The sequence below is a fragment of the Vidua chalybeata genome, chromosome 4, assembly GCF_026979565.1.
Source record: "Vidua chalybeata isolate OUT-0048 chromosome 4, bVidCha1 merged haplotype, whole genome shotgun sequence".
NCBI classification, from domain to species: domain Eukaryota; kingdom Metazoa; phylum Chordata; class Aves; order Passeriformes; family Viduidae; genus Vidua; species Vidua chalybeata.
In genome coordinates, this window is record NC_071533.1 from 26,126,859 (window position 1) to 26,149,380 (window position 22,522).

The 22,522-nt window shown below is 36.8% G+C and overlaps 1 protein-coding gene across 1 annotated transcript in view; it reads right to left on the bottom strand.

The window, feature by feature from the left end:
• Positions 1–22,522, bottom strand: part of COL25A1 (collagen type XXV alpha 1 chain) — a 294,445-nt gene that overhangs the window by 109,938 nt on the left and 161,985 nt on the right. Inside the window, exon 5 of the mRNA XM_053941672.1 lies at positions 5,750–5,767. Coding sequence (XP_053797647.1) covers positions 5,750–5,767 — 18 coding nt within the window. The remainder of the gene's footprint in view (positions 1–5,749; positions 5,768–22,522) is intronic.

Here is a 22,522-nt window from a genome sequence, read left to right on the forward strand (position 1 = left end):
AAAGCTGAGCATAGTATCAAATTGTAAAAGAATTTTGCTTGTTGATGCTTGGGACTTTTACTCTTCCCTACCTTTTTAAACTAGGTGTGGTGCTTCCTTAGTCTTGGCACAACAGATAGTTCAGAACAATTTTCCCCTAAATCTCCAGTTCTGTGCTCTCTTCTTTACAAAGCAAAGAATCCACTTACTTGCACTAATACTCCCCCACTCTCCATGCTTAGCCAAGAAAACCATTTGATATTCACAGCTCTTCTGGTTTACACATGTGCATAAGTCTACCAGGGGAAACTGAAGTGCTTGATATTTGAAAGTGCCCATTGTTGTTGTCAATGCCTTTTAACAAAATTAACTTCTATTTTATTACATACGAAGCTGAGAAAGCATCATACTTAAAAATAATTAAATGCACAATTGCCTTCTGAGAAGACACATTTCTGGCTTCTTTTGTGTCATAAACACTTATGTATACAGTAAATTAAGTTTTGAGCATGATTTCTCCTCTTGACATTCTCTGATGTGGTTCCTTTTAGCAACTAACATAAAATGAAAAACCATGAAAATGGCATTTGTTTCTTCTTGTTCACAAATCAATATGGGCTGTTTCCTAAAAAGGTCTCACAATTTCAATGGTGTTCACAAATGCTATTACCATTTCAGAAAGGAGAATGGCAACTAAAGTTCTGCCTGCTTAGACACATATGAAACTCAGCACAAGCTTGTTTATATATGTGATGCCCTCAGATTAATTTCTGATCTCATCATTTACAGTAAATTGTTATTAGCAGCAAAGGCATCAAGAATTTATCTTTGTTATTCGTACAAAGAAAGTAAGAAACAGACTTTTGCAAGTCTGCTACCTAATGTTAATAAACTAATTGTCAAAGTTTGACAGCAAAATCTGACCTGCAACTTGTAACTCAAAAGCAGACTAGAATTTGTATAATCAGTCTGAGTAACACAATTCTTCAGAAGTTTAAAAAGGAGCATAGGGTATGAGCTTCTAGGAGAAATACCCCACAAGATCATTCTCAACAGTGAGAACAGCTGATGGCCTGGGTACAACCACTGGGATTCTCCCAGGAGCAGTAACTTTACTGCACTGTGTATTTGAAAGTGAAATATTGTTTCAGTCTTCAGCTGATTTTGTCCTTCATAAGTGCATTTCTTGCCTCCTTCCCCCACTCTCCATGCAAGTAAAGAGTCTTGAGCCATTCATGAGAGGAAACTGTTAGAATAAAAGGAATGTGGAGTTTACATCTCAATTTATGGTGATCAGAACAAAAGAAATGTGTCCAACTCTAACAATCTGACAGATAGTGACCACTCTGCAGCACTGGTCAATATGAAATTAGGTACCTTGCCAATAGTTTAAAAAGCCATAAAAACACACAAACAATCACTTGATGTTATCAACTGCCCCACTACTGAATGGCATGCACTGAGAGCAAAATTTAACAGGTTGTGGAATGCAGATGGGCTATCCAAAACTACCAAAACTGAAAGGGAAGCTCAATAGGAATTAAAATACATTTTGTTTATACATCCCCTTTCCCATCCTTCCTACTGTCAGATACTCTTTTTCTAAGATCTAGGACTTTCTGTACCATCACAGTGTTCTCTAGGAAGTGATAAATATCTTCCCTAGACTGCCTTCCAAAACCACTCAAAACTAGGGCCTGTGGCCTGCTGTGTTTCTCTGTCCTTTGACAAAACCCAGAACACGAAAAGTTAATATGGTCTCCACTAGCACTGCTGACAGCACAAGCCAGTAATAGCCAGTTTAACCATGAATCAGAATCTCTGTCATCAGAAATTAAAAACTCTCCAGTCACATACCCTGATGCTTGATGGTGAAAAAAAAAGACACACATACATTTGTCAGCACAATCGCTATGGAAACCCTTTATCGTGCACCAGGCACTGGGAAATTTCAGGCTGTTACAGCATCACGTCCATGGACGTGTCACACAAAGGAAAACAAGAATCTCATGAAAACAAATATCAATCATTAACACTTTGTCCATTTCTAATGCAGACTTGGACAGCTGCCAGAGAGAAAGGAGAAGCATCTGTGAGGCTGCTGTATGTCGAAGTCCCACACAGAGAGTGCTCATGCCTACTGACATGAGACACAAAGCATGTTGTGCTAGATAGGCCAGGGAGAGGATATTGCCCCAAAGAAGGAAACAGTTGGCTGGCTGAGACTAAGTCACACCAAAACACCACCCTACTCCACACTTAATAGTGTGGAGTCTTTAATAGTTTTAGTTCAGCAAGATTTTTTCAAAGGATTGTTTTGTCTTTCTTCACCATAATATTAAAAGCATGGCTTCTAGTATTTACATGAACCTTACCTCTCAACACCAAAAAAAGTTTAAAATAGCCAGCCTTCTCTCTTTACCCAGATTTCTTACATTTCTTGCAGAATTAATGTGAGACTAGACGCTAAACTTTGTTCTCTGACAAGCAGGAATACTTCCATTATTTAAAAAAGAGAAAGTATGGGAAGAATTTGGTTGAATAGATTTACTGGGAGAAAAATCCTTTCTGGTTCAAGCTAGTGTAAATACATATTTATATTCCAGATAAGAAAAAGCAGATATTTTTTTTGGGTCACCCAAGAGTCAGAATTTAATTTCAGCAAAAATATTAAATATTTTATTACTTGCTCTTCAACAGAAGAACACAGCTTACATGGTAATTAAAGTAGCTTTCTTCTTAACAGAAAACCAAAATCGTTAAGAAGGGACTTGATTTTTTTAAAAGATTAGTCTAGAAATTCTTTAGTTTTGTTACTGTGGTCTTTACTTTTCAGAGATACAATAGAACAATAAGCTTTTTCTGGAAGACAAAAAAAAGGTGCCTGTGAGTTCTAATAATGCTTCTTGTTACTTAAAATGGGAAAATGTGAAGCAAAATTATCTTTTGTCATCTATTTTTGAAGAAAATAAGCAGTAAAAAACATAAAATGATAGGAGGATGTGCCCAGTAATTAGGTGTGTGTTAGGTGAATATAGTGTGTACTTTTTAAAACCATAGTGAAAATGAATAGGCGTTAATAAAACAGCGGGTATAGAAATGATTAGAATTTATCTCTGACCTTAGCATGGACTTGCATGGCTAGAACACCAGAAACTAAGTGCTTCTCAAATTAGCATAACAATTTTGTTCTTTAAAGCCAAGAAGCCTTTACTTACTAACCAAACTGATCAATACTTTAAATTTTGAGTTTCTCATGGATGCAGTTAAGACCAGGGAAATTTCTGACAATCATAATAGGCTGGAATTTCTGCATTACTTAATGACATGCCAAGGGGTTTTGATTTATCTGTATGGGAACAAATTCTGTTTTCTGTGGATACTTTTGATTTTTAAAAATCTTCAGATTTTCAACCACAGCTTGCAATATTTAAAAAACTCTGCTTTTAATATTTAAAAAAATGCTGTCTCACCAAGCTATCTGGATTTGAGTTTCAGTTTAAGGGGATAAACTTCTAAATTCTACACAGCCTCTGTGTAGTTGCCTGAGACTCGCAGATGTCAACACTGGCTAGAAAGCAATTCAGCAGAATGGTTATCTGATTCAGTGGCTGCCTACAGTCAGAATCTGGAATGAGGAGGCATGAATGTGCACAGCTAGTGCCATGTGAGAGATTCCCTAGGTATTCAAGACAGCTGTCTGTGACTGACAGCTACAAGCACAGCCCAACACAGACTCCAGCCTGTGTACATAGAACAGCCAGTGGCTGAGGCCGGAGACGCTGGATCAATTCACACAGCAACAAAGGCCTGAATGCAGACAATGTAACTGAGCCCAAGGAGTTCAGCAAGAGCTGAACAGGTTTCTAGGGGCACTGAGTATTGACTTAACCTTCACTGACTGCCGGGAGTACTTAGACACCTCGTAGGTCAACACCTACACAACACAAGCTTCTGGGTGTAGGCATCTTAATGCAAAGCTGAACACGACTCCGTTTCATGACCTTATGTCTTCCCCACCAGTGCTCCCAAAAGAATTATTCCTGGACTCAATCAGCCAGTCGAAATGACTGAGTACACACATATCCTCCTGACACAATAAGAGCATCTTGAGCTGAAAAGGAGGAAAAGGCATTATTAAGAATAATGGTACATGTTGCTGAGGACAATGGTGATGACCCAGAGGTGAGCATTTCCACTGGGAGGAATTACTGAAGTTAACATGTAAGAATTCTCTCTTAAAACATGGGGAACATTTTTAGAGGGCTTTTTCTTTGGTTTGCACCTCATTTCTCTTACACCCGTGATGAGACTTCTCTGCCTTTCTGCCCTTGAAACAGCACTGAACGCTGCCATCTCCATGAAAGTTCCTTGCCTACAGCTATCCCAGGGCATTTCATGTAGAGATATGAGCTCCAAAGACTGAGCAGCTGTTTACAAGCATTAGGCAACTGAAATGTGGGAGGTGGGGCTCCAAACCCAGAGGGAAAGGCCACGGGTGGCAGCACAAGTTAACGTCAACTAGAGGGCAGCCCACAGGCTCAAGAACCAGCCTCAGGTCCTCAACAGAGCTCGTTCAGAGCAGAGCTTGTCAGTGCCAGACAGAATTACAGTCTCTTTTAACCAATCCCCGGCAGCAGAGAGGCTGAAGATGCCTCTCTGTATAGTCCATACATCAAGAGCCTGTTGTGAAATATAAGTGCCATGGGCAGTGGTTATCGCCAGTATCATATGGATTTCTTACACAGTTCTGTTAAACGGAGCCTGGCACTGCAAGGACACTGTGCATTCAGGCCAAGTCGTTTGAGGGTTTGTAAATCAATCTGTCTTTCAACAGATTATGTTCAGAAACTAAATAATCTAAAATAAATGCTCGCTTCTCATAATGAAAATCTTAACTTAAAAAAATTGTCATTCAATAAGGTGGTAAAGCTTTAACTTTCAATTATGATTCTGAAATATAAAAGGCCCTCACAGAAATCCCGGTTTGGGCAACTAAATTGTGCTAAGACAGTTCCACAGAGCAAAGCTTACTTCCCACAAAGCATATGGACCATACAAAAAGCCTGAGTTTCTCAACTGATGTCACCAAGTATGGCATTGGTACTGGCTTTTTTTTTTTTTTTTTTTTTTTTTTAATATTTCCTCGCTCTTCCATATTTTTATAGGACTCAAATAATTCACATTTAATTTTTGCTATATGTAACGTTTCCTTTCTGCTGGTCTACTTCTTCTTTAGAACTGAAGTTAGGTCCCTGGATTTCTACGTCTTCAATTACAGCTCACAAGACAAAGTTCGACTATTCTTAAATAAAGCAGAACTAATTCAAAGCAGTGTATCTAATTAATCAAAATAGCTAGCAGTGCAATATTTAAAATAACTGAGGGCTGCCTGGATTATAGGAACATTATTAGCATGTGATTAATAAGCAGTTGAAGTATTACATTTGCTACACATTTGCTAAGTTATTTTATCTTGCTTTAAAGTTTGGTGGCAAAGTTTCAAGCCATAGTTAGGAGATTTGCTCTATTCAGTATTATGTTGTTAACCCCACCATCTGGTCAGACAGCTGAGGGAACTTAACCATATGTGGGGGGCATATTTCTCTCTTGGGAAATATTTTTCTTACAGAATTATGCAATGGTTACCAGTTTCTATCTTACTACAGTAGGATCAAAAATATAGTAAAATACTTTGTAGACAACCTGAGCTCCCAAGTGGGCCCTGTATTTAACCGTTACTTATGTAAGAAAATAAGATGGCACTTACTTGAGGACCAGGCTGACCCTGAAAAAAAACAAGAAAAACAAAAGATTACGGAAAGTTATGATAAGGATGAACTCCTTAAATAGTAGAAAATAGTTACAGTGCTCTCTAATAAGGAGAACAAAATGTATAGTGACTGCATTGAAGTCAGATTTTTGGACTCAAGTTGATATTGAATTTGAGTGTTTTAATTCAAACTGATGAACTTTCTTGCAACTAACTGATTCTAGAAATAAATTACAATAATATATCAAACTGCATTTGAGAAACTTCTTATTTTAGATATTCTTAACAATTTGGAAATGATAGGAAGACCTAATTGACAGTTCTCAAGTGAGAAAGGAGCCAGAGTTGCTGAGCTGATTCAGAGCAGGTATTATGGGTTTTCCTCTTTAATTTCTCTATTATAGCTCATCTCCATGCTTCAAGGAGATGCAAATTATTTACTATTACTGCTTATTGAATGAACAAAGTCTTAAAACTGGAGGAACACACTGCTGGACAAACAGTCGTCTTTTTGCCATTGCTACAGGCACTACAGTTTTAAGCAAGTATAAACCAGTATTTAAAACAGCAATTGTGAAAGGTCTGAAATGAGCTTTTGTCAGTCAATCCAAGAAGACAGCTGATATATTTCATCTCTCTTATTTATCAACCTCCCCCTTAGATCACCCCTAGACAAGTGGAGAGGCGCCCTTTGCACACTGAGGAACTGTATTTCCTCTTGCTGCAAGCCCTTACAGAGCAGAATTCCTATTCCTAATTTCCCTAGACTAGAAAAACCAGTCATGAATTATTTTAGTGCCCTTAACAGAAATTACTTGCATGAAGCAGAATTATTTTAGCAAAGAGTACAGTAGCTGTGACTATAAACAACATGACCCAGACAATCAGCTCACACTGTAAAGACAGAGAAAAAGAATTACATATTTCTCCTTAGAGAGAATTCCTTTAAATGCCTAGGGCTAGCTTAGCTTCTGGTGTTTTATGATAATTAAAATAATCGTTCACTTGAACTATGTTTCCTTTTTTTGACAGAAACTGAGCATGGAGGCTTCTTTTAAATCTTATAAAACCACTTCAGCTGGAAGGTACTTTTACAGAGAGTTGAAATTTTTCTGTCTGAACATCAGGAAACACTTTTTTGGCTGTTAACCAAGCACAGGACCATGGGAGATTGTGGAGTTTCCATTCTTGAAGACACTCAAAAACCATCTAGACATGATCCTGGGCAAACTGCTTGAGATAGCTCTACTTGAGCAGAGAGGTTACACCAGATGACTTCCAGAGGTCAACTGTTGTAACCATTTCCAACTTCCAACTTCAACCATCCTGTGATTCTGGGCAATTTTAGATGTGGTGGGAGGTGGAAGCATTTCAACTGGGAACCATTATCAACATGAAAAGCAAATGAAGAAATGCTTTTTATAGTAACTAATAAAACTTCTTGTGCCAATTAAAAACCACAATAAAATGGTACTTAAATTCACACAAAGCTTTAAAAATATTTTTTAAAATATATGGAATCACGTTACAGAGGAATAATAGTAAAATACAGAATTATTGTGGTTATCTAATCTTTACAATGAATGCAGCATAAAGTATTCCTTGTTGGGGATGCTGCAGTTTTCTATTCATTCCTTAGAACAAAACTGCACCAGAGAGAATATAAAAAAACCCAAACTTACTGGCTGAGGTTGGCAGTTGAAATATTAGCTAAAACTTTCTAAGTTGGTGAGCTCTATGAAGTTACACATCACGCTGGGTTAATGAATATGATTGAGACTCCTCAGCACTCATATATTACCTCAATCTTCCCCTCACAGCAGGTTTTAAGCTATTTTATGTTATACCTGATCTTAAAATCATCAGGAATTGCTTATAGATGCAATACTGGGCAGACGGTACAATAAAATTGTGTAAATTACCTAAACTGAGGTCTGTGCCTGCAAACTTTATACATAAAATTCAGAATACATTTGTTCACGAGAATATCTAAAGTTGCAATACATTTTGACCAAGGCATTAAAGACTGTCTCCAACATCAATAAATTAAAAAATCCAAAACTTAAATGAAGGTCTAAAATTACCAAAATGTTTCAACAAATAGTTGATTTAAAGCAATAGAAAGCAAATGAACTGAACACATGCATATATATTTCAACAATGAGATTTGAAAACTGACTTTTTTCCCTTCATATAAGACATAGAAGCTTCTAAGTGTCCACATGGTACATGTTATATGTATGATACAAGAGACATATACACAAAACACAAACATATCCTGAATTGAATATGAGATGAGAGTTGCAATCATGCTCCCACAAAAACGTTTTCTACTCTCAACAGCATCACTACTTTGCCTTTCTGGTACTGAGCATTTATAATTACTCTTCTTTCATGTCTCCAATACAGAAAAAGCTGGAAAATGAATTTTTATAGGACAATGTTTTTTCAACTAGACAGAAAACTTTATGACGGATTGGGGACTATAATAGCTGCATTACTCTTAGTTTGTATATGCTGCCAATATTACAATTATCCTGCATTTAGCTATAAATGCAGATGCTGAATACAAAAGTACTCAAAAGCAGAATGATTTTAACCCCTCTTCTATTAGCTCCTTTAGCATGGAAGGAAATTTGCATTAGCAAAGGTAATTATTTTCTGTTTTTTACAATGGTTCCTAATCCTTCAATATTTCTGTGTAGTCTTATCTACTCCTTGCCCTACTATCCACTGCAGCTACAGTAGAATTTTCCCTTGTCAAAAGTGATCCAGTAAGCAACACTATCCAGAAGGAGCAGCAAGCACTGAATTGTGGAACTCATCAGCTCTTCTTACAAAGGTATGGGTAGAAAAGCATCACAATACTGACATTTTTAATTGTAAAGGGTTATTGTCACACAACAGCAATTCAAGGTGTGGGACACAAAAAAGGGGCTGTTAATTTTGCCATCTGTCATTTTTGCATGTTGTGAAAGGGTCAGGAATAAAGCTCCTTAACTTACTTTGCTGTTCATTAAAAAACTCTCTAACATTAATTCAATCTGGTATTATAGCTCATTGGAGCAAGCTCACTCTCGATTTATCTGCTTGTGTTCCCAAAATGGCCTCAAGACTGCTGAAATCAGTCTGGTTCACTGCTGCATAAATTTCCCCCAGTTCATGTTACTTGTGGATTAAAATGTTTTACCTCTACATCTTTCTCTAAATTTTAGATAACCAACAGGTAGAAAATATTGTTCAAGATTGAAAAGTCAGCATTACTCTGATTTTTGTCTAATGAAATCTGTTACATACTCTAAAATCGATCCATTGATTCTAGCTACCAACTAATGGCTGTCTTTGCAGGTATTTAGGGATCCCACCACCATTGCCTGATTAGGTGCATTTTGGGGGCTGCTGCTTTTTATTTATTTTTTAAATCTAAATTACTACAGTGAGTATAGCTGCATAATATCTCATGGTTTTAGTAAAATCTCCAGAACAATTTTCCCTTGTATATTCCTATTTACTAGCTTAATACACTAATTTGGGGCAAACAAAGAGATTTGGCAATCTATTCTAATTGCCATGATGGAAAGTCTTCTACTGTTATCAATTAATCCCTTCCTAGCAATTGAACCTAATATTAGCTGCTGATATATAAATGATATTAGAACAAAAGGAAAATATCCATGGTGTAACTAAAGTCAACAGGTAAGTTATCAATCTCTTTTAAGAGATTAAAGAAAAAGCTAATTGACTGCATGTTGCAAACTTTACAAACAAGTTACTTAAAACTGGAAAGAAATCTCAAAGAGCAGAGGAAGAGGAGAAAATGAAAGCTGACACTGCCAGTTAACAAGTTGCAAAGGAAATGGAGCTTGTAGTAAGTAAAAGGATAGAAAAGAAAATAGGTATCGAGAGTATCAGTGAAAAGGGATGCCCCGGGAAGGGAGAAAAGAGAGGGAGCAAAAGGAACAGCAAGAGAAAGTGCCAAAACTGGATTTTCACACCTTTGCCACTGTGTTAATCTCTAAAGAGCTGGGAACATAAACTTCCAGACTCATACATCTAAACATAAAGCTATACAAATAAACACACAAGTACAAATGCATCAACAAATGCATTGTATAAAATTAAATGTTATTTCTAACTTAATTCAAGCAGCATATCCCTAATGAATATCTGGAATATCATACAAATGCATTTATTATGCTACATGAGGCTGTTCAGATTTAATCAGCCAACACAATCCAGGCACAGAAATTAAAACACAAAAATTAAGAATTTGTGAAAGAAGGAAGAGTCACAGGAATGCAGTCAGAAGTGGTATCCTGCTGCTTGAAAGGCACCACGAAATTACCCTTGGACAGAGCACTCAAGGAGGAACATCTGCCTTCCAATCTAATTCAGATAGAAAATTATAAGTGAACAGAAGAAGCAGGGCTGACCTCCATTTCCCTGCATAGGCACAAAAAACTGAAGTGGCTTTTCAGCAACCTGTTAAAAATCCATGCTTACTGGATTGCTACTGCTATGCTAAGTTATGCTGAAGGGAGCCAGTATTTGACTAATATACATTTCAGCATAAGTAATTTTAAAAAGCAAAGAGAGGAATACATGAAAGACCTAAATTACACTGGTTTTGAACAAATCACCTACCAGCTTTCCATCCATACCAATCGGACCCTGGGATAATCAAAAGTCAAAACAAAATGGAACAGTTAAATCAGAGAATCACTGAAGATGAGGGAAAAAAAAAAAGACTTGGGGAATACTGTGGACTTTAGAAGATGAGTAACTGTGTCAGCAGCTAAATGCAATACATTTTGAGAATGAAGGCACAGAAAAGAAACAACAAAAGAAGCTGACCTAAGACAGAATTAATAAAAACAGCATGGTGGAAAGTAGCCAGCCAATAGCTGATGTTTAACAAAAGACAGTTTCAACATGCAATGAAGGAATTGTTAGTCTGGCAAATCACAGTGGTCCAACATAACCAAACATATGAAATAATGCATCTTGCTTTATTATTTTGTTTCTGTTATTTAAATAACAGAAAACAGCTACTTATTTAGCCTATTTCTTTATGTGGTTGCAACATAAAATCTCATAACTAATCTGCATTTAAATTAACATTATAGAAATGATTGCTAATAAGAAACTTTAGCTCATGCCATTCGCAGGGATACTAAAGATTTCCACATACACCTTCTCTGAGAAGTCCTGTACCTTACCCCACTTTGTCTTTTTTCCCTTGGGAAATATGGAATTTTCCTCACTAGTACTTCACAAGTTACTTATTTTCTTAAGAATCCAGAAGCTGGTTGCAGTTATATGAATGCAAATTATACAAAGAATTTAAAGTGGATGTATACTGCTGAAACAGAGTAATTGGTCTTGTATCAACTGCATGTTTAGGTGATCAGAGGAGAGAGAAGAGGGCTAAAGAAAGTTGGATTCATCTTAAATGTGATGTTTATTTGCTATGTCTTCTGACAATGAGCAGGCAGGTTAACTTTCACTGGCAATGGAATAAGAGCAGGCAGACTATGGCAGTTTTTTCTGTCTTTAAATTAATGTTTTAAGCTGCAATCATGAGCTCTCAGGTATTTGCCCTATGCAAATGGAACACTACTTTGTGTCTGCTGAAGAGAACCTTTCTCTTAAATGCATCCAGACTTTCCCCCTGGAGCTTCCCAGGTACCCCTCTCCAGTCTGCCCCTCCTAAGCATACAGTCCCTTAGGGCTGACTGCTCACACTGCTAGATTTGGATCACTGCTGCTGAGAAGAGAGCACATAACATATTTGCTGTTTTTATGTTGATCTGTTTCATCCTTGCTGCATTTAGCCCCCTTCCTAAGCACTACTTTGGCTTGTGAGCTAACAGTAAAAGTTTAGTCTACATCAGGTCTGCAGGGATTCTGGTGATTCTTTCATCCAGGAGTGTATATTCATACCTTCTGAACTATGACTAATAAATAATATGTACTACATATAGGTAGCCATATACTGAGCTAGTTCAACAAGCTATCAAGTAAACAATAAGCACTATGAAAAACTGCTGCCCTACCATCTAGTGAGCTCCCTAAGTATCTGTCTTCTTCCACCCTAGATACTGGACTATGCCAAAAATTCCAGACATACTTAACATGAACAGGGCCATCAGTCGGATGCACACATTGTCAAACTCATTATTTTTGGTACGGTATTGGCTTTGTAAGAAGCCCATGCAGTAACCTACTTGTCAGATCCAATAACAAGTTACTGTGTCTGGGAAGCCCTGTGGGAATAAAATGCCTTACCTCACTTTCCCGCCAGCCCTCGCTGTGGTTTCCTGTCACATCATGAGTGGGTGACATGCTGAGAGTGTAAAACGGGTCATCAGTATCCTGGCTGTCTGCATGACTACAGCCTCATTTATGTGCTGACTTCCTTGAGAAGTTTGTGACTGTTGGGACAACCTACACTATCTTTCAGATGTTATCTCTGAACAGTCCTTCCCTGGTAGCAAGGAAGAAGAAAGCAACACTAGCCAGTGGATTAAAATGGTAGAGCTTTTATTATTATGTTTCCTCTGTGCCTCTTGATTCCACACATGCAGCACACATATAACACTTAACTACTTTTCTCATAATTATTTAGCAAATTTCTAAATATGGTTCTATACACCCCAAAAATTAAGACATTTCCAAGTTATTAGTTAGCCCAGATTTTTTCTAGCACTGGAAAAGGATATTTATCAAGTAATATTTACACAGGATATTTATCAAGTAATATTTACACACATCTGCTGCAGGTACAGAGGCTGCAGAAACAAAGGCTGAGCTAAACTCTGGCTATGAATAACTTCTTGAAAACAAGCTAGAGATATTACCAGCTAAAACATTCAACAGCAAGGTAATGGTAAGCATATAAAGATCCCCACAGGGCTTTGTGGGACAGCAGGTTAAGTTTAACTGTTAGGTCCGCTGCAAGCTTAGCCCAAAAGATTTAATTACTCTTATGATGAATGAATGCAGAAAATGATTATGCAAATATTTGTAGAAGGAAGATTATGGAGTTAAACTGGCTTACAGGCACCATTCAACAGCTCTTGCACCTGTATTAGTGCTTGTATCGTGAATATAAACACTGTTTTTAAGGAATGTTTCTTTATCATAGGAAAAAAAATACTATTTGTGCTCCTTTACAATGACAGGTGTTTTAAAACTACTATTGGATTTTTGCTGGCTCTTTATCCATGCTACATAGCTCCTGTACTTGAATTAAAGGACTGTATGTAGCATCTCGAAGAGTCTCTGAAAGAAGATTCAGAAATTCCCAGCAGACTGTAGAGAAGCATCTGTTTCTCTACAGGAACGGAGAATAATAAGAATTTCTCCCATGACTCCATTTTTACCAGGGCTATTTGGTCTGACATCTCAGAATGTCTTCTGGGATTTGCTTTGTAGAATACAGGAAGAAAGCAAAACTGTCTTGAGACACACTGCCTTCCAGAAGAAAAAAAATACTGTGAAACAGAATACTATTCCTTCATTATAAAAATACTGACTCTTTAACAGCCAAACATGGCAATTTCCTTCTTTCCTCAATTACTTTTTTCTAGTGTTAGAAAGAGAGAGAAAGCACTTTTTAAAAAATAGCAAATATTAGAAACTCCACAAAAATACAGGCTAGATGACAAAGATGAGCTGAAATAGTACATGATGTTGCTTCAGGATGCACTGAGAAGAATCCTATATATGACAATATTTATTGAAATTCATTACAAGATCGCACTGGAATTCCAAGTAATTTTCTTGAGATAAGGACAGTTTAAATTTTTCATTAATTTTTAGAGAAAGAATTCAAGCCATAGTCTGTCTTTGACTTAAACCTGAATGTCTTCAGAGCCATGCTATGCAGATCAAACCACTTTCTGTAATATAATTGCCACTACTGATTAGCAAGTAATTTTTGTCAAGATGAATCAAATACATGGTCTTCCCTGACACACTGCCTTTTCAAAACACCTATTTCAGTTTTAGACTGATAAAAGTAAAAATAAACCACCACTGTCAGGTTTCCTCATCATGATAATATTAAAATGATTAATTTTTTTTTCTTTAAATGACATATTTCTTTCTTTTTTGCCCTTTGTTCAATGACAGGTTTACCAAGGATGACTTTATTAGATTTAATATACTATTCCTAGGAAGGATATATAATTCCTAGCAAGTCTGATGAAATTCCTTTTTAGTGCGATTTTGCTTTAGAGCTATGTGAACAATGAGCACAGTTAAGATCATCAACAAGCTAGATCTCTTCTATTGATGAAACATTATTGCTTCTTTTTCAATGACTGAAAATGATTACTCTTAAGAGTAGTGGAAGACAACAGTCCAGGTACAGAAGTCACTTGCTCCATGTGTGAGAAAAGAAAAGTGCACCAAATCAACCTGCAACAAGTCTCTCTGCCCATCAATCAGGATACTGCTGAAAAAAAAACTCCAACCAACCAAAAAATAAATAAAAAAAAAGCCAGATTGTTTGGGCAGGAGAAAAATTTACTGTAAAAAGAACAGACTAAAAGAGTACAAGAAAGATGAGCTGAGCCTCTCAAAAAACCCTTTACTGCAAAAAGAAAAATTACTGACAATGACAAATTAAGCACTACAAGGCTCTTTCAAAAAAGCCAATTTCAGAGTTTCCAGAATTCTTCCCTCAAGCAGTTGGTATCAGTTACTACCTGAGACATAAAATTCAGCTAGATGGATCATCACCTGGAGATGCAAAGTATAACTGTGTTCTGAGCTAGAGAAGTAGAGGTTTAAATGAAGTGGGCTTCTTTAAAAACAAAATCGACAGTGCTGTTAGGCTGCTTGATTTTCTTGACCAGAAACTTATGTATCCCCATCTTAACTACTGGAGACTTCATCACATTTAGCCTTCAGAAACACCTTGATTTTCCTAGACTCATTGAAAACACTGGTGCAAAATTAATCATTCAAGATCTGAACTATAAACCTTCCCAAAAACACCTCACTGATTTCATTCTCATGGAAAGGCTTTCTTAATAACTTTGACAGAATTATCCTGTAATCCTAGCCATCTCTCACTTGTTTGCAAGCCATGTATCAACTCTCTCATAAAAAAAATTCCTACAAGATCACCTTTATCAAACTAACAAGTTTCTCAAAGCATACCATGGAAGCACAGAAGAGTCCTGGAAGCCACATCCTGATAAAACCTGGAGAGTGATGACCTGCAGCACCATCATTAAGGCTCTATCAACCAGAGAAGTTACACCATGTCTGAACCTAGTTTAAGGTTTAACCTAAATATGGAGACTTCAGTTCCTGAACATAACCAAAATTATTCAAATTTGTATTTTAATCCACCTGTCAAGTGCAGTGCCTTTAGTGCAGAGAAATATGCAGCATGCACATGTAAAGCAACATGCCAATGGTAATAGTTACCTGCTGAGCAAAAGTGGCAGCCGACTGACAGATATTTTGCTGATCTTGTGACATAAAAGAAAATGTTTGCGTTTTTCATACTTTTTAGGTACTTTGAATCTAAGGAAACAAATGGATAGGTGACATGAAGCCACAAATTTCATGAAGTGGCTGTAGTGTCCATTTTAACCTAAATTAGATAATGAAAATTATCAATGATGGAATAAGATGGAAGATGAGGAACCGTTTTAAATATTCCAAAGTAAACCAGAAGTGCCAGGTACCATTTCCAAGACTTCTTGAAGTAACATCACTCTACATTGCAAGACTCTTAGATGAGAGCCCAACTTGCAGTCTGAATACTCTTAATAGATCATTTGCAGTTGCCCAACTTGCAATTTTAATAATAATTTCTAGCTCCTTTGCAATTTTAAGATGGACTGGTTATTTCTAGAAGTAAGTTAAGGAACAAAAGAAATTGTTCAGAGTTTGGCTACTCAGAGAGTGGCTGAACTGCAAAAAAGCTCCACATATGGTAACAATAAGGGTTACCATATGCAAAGAGTTCTGTGCAAGAAAAATTATAGTCACAGCTTTACAAAAGCATGTTTCACAGATGAAAAATAATTGCCAAGATACTTTTTATTTTTATAGTTTATGCAGGAGATCTGAATGGCAGTTTCTTGTGGTGTGGATGCATTTTTTGAGTATCTCAGCACTATGGCTGCTCTTGCTACTGAAATTCATATGTAAAAGAATCATAAGAAAGAGCTGGGCAGATCCAAGTTGGAAGGAACTTCCTCTTCTCAAACACTGTGGGTAGACATGCTTCTGTTTATCATGGCCAACACTGTATATGTTGCAAATATGTATTTAAAAAGGGGCCCTGCATGAGTGTGAATCCCAAACCCTGGAGTACCTCCGTTGTCTTCACACATCAGACTAGCAAGAAGATTATTTCCAGACAGTTTTCCTCCTTGTAGCCTACACCTCTTACCAGCATCTACTACATTTGTACAGTCATATCTGTATGACAAATTACTGCAGAGAGAAACTACTGTTGACCCCAGAAAGAGTAAGAGCAACATAGTTCTAGTTATGGTAAAGAATGGAGCCAAAATGCTTCACCCATCCATAATCCATTGAAACAGTCTAGTGAAGTTTTGCAGAACTCTGTGTTTCTGCAAAAATACTGTTATGCTACTGAATTCCAGCATAGCCTAACAAGTACTTGAACATGGAAAACATTCACACAGACCAGAGAGAAAACTTCTGCATTCTACCTAAAACTTCTCTTTTCACCCAAAGAAATTGGAACTCCTGTATCTGTAAATAGAAAGCACATGGCTAATTCATCAACGCCAACATCACTGGGTGATTGTATTTGATGTGGTTGGTGCCATGTTGATGAGAAAACAATAAACTGTGAAAAATGTCACTTCTCAAAAATTAGCTGGCTAGCATTCAGTAGGAGATAGATTGTTGTAACAGCTGTGGCATGATGACTTTGATGAATTAGATTTTTGTTCTTCTGGAATAATTCTGAAGAATGTGTTTCCTCACACCACCATGGAAGCAAATCCATTTGCTCACTGAGACCCTCTTAAAGAACAATCTTTCTTATTACTTGTGTTTTGATGGCTTTAGAGAATGTGAAAAAAAATCCATTTCACTTCTTTCAGTCAACCTGTTTTTTTGGCACCTACAAATCTTTTCTTTTTAGGTGGAATAAGGTCTGTTAAGTAAAAATATAGTGGGTACATAACACAGTATCATACAGACATAACCTTCAGAGATCGATTTTTTCACCTTGCCTCAGTGGAAACATTGGTTTTTGAAGATTGACAAACTCAGGAGCAGAAACATAAAACAATTTTTGCTTCATTAGGACCAAAGAATCCTACCATCATGCTCCTTTATTTGCCTATAGAGGCAAATATTCTGAATGAGTGCCCCAGGGAATTAAGAAAAAATATAGCTGCCAGAGATACTTCTCATTTGAGTTGCAATGAAGAACATCAACCAGAGTGAATAGATCTCCATAAAAAAGCACAGTTACAACAAAGGGTTTAAAAGAGAACAAAAGTAAGAGCCAAGGTACTGAAGCATTTAAGAATAAACACACCAAGGATAAAATCCCAATCTCTTTCAACTATCATGAGGTTGAAGAAAGATTTGTTTGAAGAATTCCAGGATAAGGAAAAGAAGCTTGTTCAGATACACTACATTAAAACTTAAACTGCAAAAGCAGGTGCTTTCAGCTATGGGCTGCCATATGTGGTCAAATACTGGAACATAACAGACCCTACATGCAAGTCCATACAGATACTTCTGGCATTTACCTATGAGACTTAAAAGACACAAATATGCATGCAGCTAATGTAAAGACATTCCAGTTGATCTAATTACATTATATCTAAATTACTTGTTAAGGGTTGGTGCTGCATACAACTATGCCACCTCCAAAATGACTTGGAGTCAGTAAATTCTCAAAAAACATAAAGCATCATGGAAAAAAACATAGGAAGCACACTTACAAAGATTATTTCAATCACAGAAATAAAGCAGAATTTAGGGATGCAATAGATTTTTTCACCCTTTCTTCCTGAAACAATTCTCTGTATATATTTTTAATATATATACACCACCTGTTAATATATATGCACCACCTGTTCTATTTCCCCAGTTTAACAAGGAAAGAGGGATATAGCAAAGAAAAGAATTTGTACTTCAGGAAAAGTTTATGTCTGGTTCTTGAAAAAAGAAATTTCACACAAATCACCATCAGTTTCCATACGGAACTTCTATTACTGTGACTTAAACAAAATCATTAAGCCTGTGAAATGCTCAGACAGGCATACAGCAGCTTTATTTCCAAGCCTGTGCTTTTATTAGTTATATTAACTGGGGAGCTGCACAGTACCTCACTTTCCATCTTAATACACTGTGCCATCAATCTAAGACCTCAGTTCTAATGGCCTCTCACACAAAACACTGGCCTATTTTGATTCTAAATTCCCTTTTAAACTCCAAGTACAGCCTCATTGCACAAAGAGAAATCTTCCTTCCTTGACAATTGCTGCTCAGAAACAAGCAGATTCAACAAACAAAACATTTAACCAGGGAAGCAAAAGTTACTGAAATCTGACCTACAATAGAACATGGGCTACCCCCCAGCCAAGAAAACTTGAAAATCCAAGTGTGTTATACCTGTGCCTTTCTGAGCCATACTCTCAGCTATTTCCCACTTTCAGTCAAATTATGCAAGTTAAATTGAAGGCCACCAGAGCTGAACAGGTGAATCCAAAGGCAGAATATAGCTCAGTGTAACAACTTAAAATCTCCCAAGCATTTACCAAACTCATTAGCTCATTTCATCTCAAACTCTCTAGGCTATTCTCTTAGATTTTGTGGATCCACACATGAATACCTCCAAATAAAAAAATATTCATTACTTTCTTCTGACATAACTGGTTTTCAAGACTATAAAAGGATTTTGGCAGAAGCTGGTGACAGCATAAAGAAAAAAAAAAGTGCTTCTTTGCATTCCCATCTAGGGAGAAAAAAATTTGGATGTGATGGCAATACCAGATTATGCTTAACATACCCTAAGGGCAGAGACATTGTATTCAGAGTGGATTAGAAAAAAATCAGGATAATTGATCCACATAGCTGGAAGTGGAAATGTTGAGGTAATTTGCTCTTTGGAGACTGGCTAATCAGTCAGAGTACCAGTCAGAATGAAAACCACAGGTCTGACTCGTGCCTTTTTCCTATTAAAAAAAGGAAGCTACAGTTGCACTTTCTCAATGACTAGGAATGCAAATACTACATTATGCATAACAAAAGTTACTGAACTGCTGTATGCTACTCTTGGTTCTTTTGGAGTACTTTCTTTCAGTGTTCTCTCTCACCCATAGAAAATTGTACCAATATTAATATCAACCTGTGAAACTAACTGCAAGTAGCAAACTAAGATAATTCCAGTTGCTGGAATCCACAACCTCAGTGTACATATCTAATACTACTGAACTAAAATATCAAATTGAATGTAAGCTTAAGTCCAGTATAGTGATACAACTCCTGTTTTCACAAAAGTCTGTGTACTGAGGAGGAGAAGAATCTACCCTTAAAATTTGGCTTATCTTAGCTGTAATTGATCTATAAAATGAAGAACTGTTACAGATAAATAGTGTAACTTCTGAAAATTTCCAAATTTTCCCTAGGCTTATTCACTTGCTAGAATTTCAGCCTTCCAACAGCAGTTTATTTTCATTAGGATATCATGCTGTGGAAAGAAATTGATTTCTACGTCAAACTCATGAGTGCTCATGCACATGATGGTTTTTCATGAGTCAAAGCAGCAAAGGGCTAAATTCCTCTCATTTACACTGGGAGCAACCATCATGAAAATGTACAAAATAATCTAAAAAGAATTTTTAACTCAATAGTTCTCTGTTAGATTGTCAGTACTTGATAGCACTTTCTCAATACTAGCAAAAATAATGAATCTTAACTACTTTACTTAAAGCCAAACTGGGTGGGCAGGGAGAGGGAACCAACAAAATAAAAACAACAACAAAATCTCAAAACCATTTTCTGAGGGAGATTTATGATCTGCATCCTACAAAGTCACGGAAAAACCTTCCAAATGACATTCCATACTGCTTGTATACACCTTTCCTTTCACACAACTATGTTTGCTTTCAGAAATGTCTTTAACTAATCTTGATTTCAATAGGCACAGCTAGAAATGTGAAAAAACGAAAGTTAGAACAGTCCAAGAAACAGCCTAGAATTTTCCCTGTGGTTCAAGAAGCAAATTCACACACTAAATGTGCCCATCTCAAGATCCCCATAATGGAGGAAAAAGTACTTAAAGGCTTTGATCTACCAGCTAACTCCTGGCCTTGAAAAACGAACCCAAAACTATAGAGCTGAGAACCCTACTAAACTTGACAACTAGCCAAATAATTTTTGTGTGATTACTGGATGATGCTGTCCAGTGTGGGGCCCAGTAGAGGTGCATCAGATGATGACTTGATTCCCAGAAGGGAAGTAGTTCCTCACTCAGCTTTGTAAGGAAGAGCCAGTTCAGGTGACTGACTGGTCCAGAGGTTCCTCTCCTCATATCACCTCTCTCTTAAATGGAATCTGAAGACTGACTGCAGAGAGAAGCAGAAGTGCTTCAAGGAAAAACCATCCCTTGACCTCAGCCAGATGAACAATGCACTTAAACTCCCACATAGGATTAGTCATCTGGGAGCTGTATGGGTAATACAGTTTTACACATCATTCAGAGTATCATAAATCAAAATTATAAATCCAGCATGAAAGAAAATCTCACAATCATCTGTATAACCCCCCCCTTCCAGGGAAGGAACTGATGACTTAGGAATTCTTAAAGGGTAGCTTAGGATTTTCCTTCACATTTGTGACAGATGTAACCTGAATCATAGCATCATTTAGGTTGGAAAAGACCTTTAAGATCGTCAAGCCCAACCATTAAGTAATTAAATACAGGATTTCTACTGTAATCGATTTAACCTTGTCTTTGAATTTCTAAGCTTCTTGTGAGAAAGTAATGGTTCAGACAAATTCCTAGAGGCATTTTTAACCACCACTGGTTAATCACTTTACATCCACATGCAACTGTCAAACACAAATAGAAAAATGAGACATAGAATTAAAAATCTTTTGGAACACAAAATTTTGCTCCAAGGTAGTTGATTTCATAAATAAAGCTTGTTCTGTTATACCAGAGAGCTACATGGTGCACTGGGAGGAAATGACTGGAAAATTTCAAGTGGCAGGCCTGACAAAAAGCAAGTATGAATGATCATAGGTACAGTTCAAGCACTAATTAAGCCTATCAAAGCATAAATGTGAAGATGTTAACCACAGCCTTCTGCATGGCACCTGCTAAGCTGCCAAGCTGGAGTAGCCCAGAGAGACCAGAAAAGTATGTATGCTGTCAAAAAAATGACAAACCAGTTTAATTCCTTTCTCTACTTATACATGCTTTCTTATGAAAGAGAAGAGGGAAATTTCTAAGTCTGCAGAGGAAAGAACTGAAAAAATACATTTAATTCTTAAATTACACTGACCCCCTATGTATCTACCATCAGCTATAAATCTTTATTTATCTGATAGATATATGGGTTTGTGTCATTTTGAATTGATGTCAGCTGTGAATCAAAACTGTAATGACTCACACTAGCCTTCAGTACCCTAGCATTTTGTGCTCAGTTTTTAATCACACACTGACATCTAGAAAGTCCCATGCAGAGATGTGGATTTTTATAGTGCTGGAGTCCGTGCATCCGAGATGGAAATTGCCAGTTCAAAGAGAGTCTTGGTGGATCCAGCATATGGCAACAATTGTCTGTATTATTAATCTTTCACTGAGGTTATTTATTATAATGTTGTTTTATTTTTCCATTAGTTTTCTACATCTTTATTTGTAATGTTATCTATGAAATGGACTCAAATAATTTACAAAGTTTAATATGTTTAAAGCAGGACACACTATGTAAGCAGGCATTTACTGCAGCACAAATAATTTTCTTAAATCTCCATGTGGACTTTCTCCTTTAGCTTATCTATGGCAATTTATTTTTATAATTTTCAGTGAAGAAATGGATAGAGATGTCTTTTTATATTGCTGGCTTTTGCAGATGAGGCAGTTGTTCCTTCACTATCGTAGTCACAGAAAAGGAATAGCTTGGGGCTCTCTGAGTTTCCTCCAGGGAGCTGCAGAAATAAACACTGCCTGCTCTTATTTATGCAGTCAGCATTACACAAATGTAACAAATGAGAGGATTTAGCCCATAGTTCATTCAAAATGGCAACTGCCTTGTAAGTGGCTAATAAATGTGTTCTGATGTGTAGCTTCGTCCCTGTGACACAGAATTAACAGCAACTGTAATTTTAAGAGATCTCAAAATTTTCTGTTAGAATCATTTTTATAATTATCTTCAATCACTGTGAAAATATTGGCATACAAAAAAATTAAACTCACAAGTTGCAATACATGTTATTTATAGAACCAAAGGTCATAAGAACCCATTATTGTATGAATGTGACTGACGGGATTACAAAGGCCACAGTTACTTAGCCATGCAGATTTAGAGATCCTCCCACAATTTCTAGGAAGAACTGGAAGTTCTCAATATCATCATGTGTCCTCAGCTACACTATGTTTACAAAAATTACCACATTTTTACAACCTTCCTCTGGTTCTCATGGCACAGAAATATTACAAAGTTAACCTGCATGGCAGCAAGTTTAACACTGCACTTTGCACTCCCTGAGAACAAGCAAGAAGTCTGAGGCAAATGGATCAAC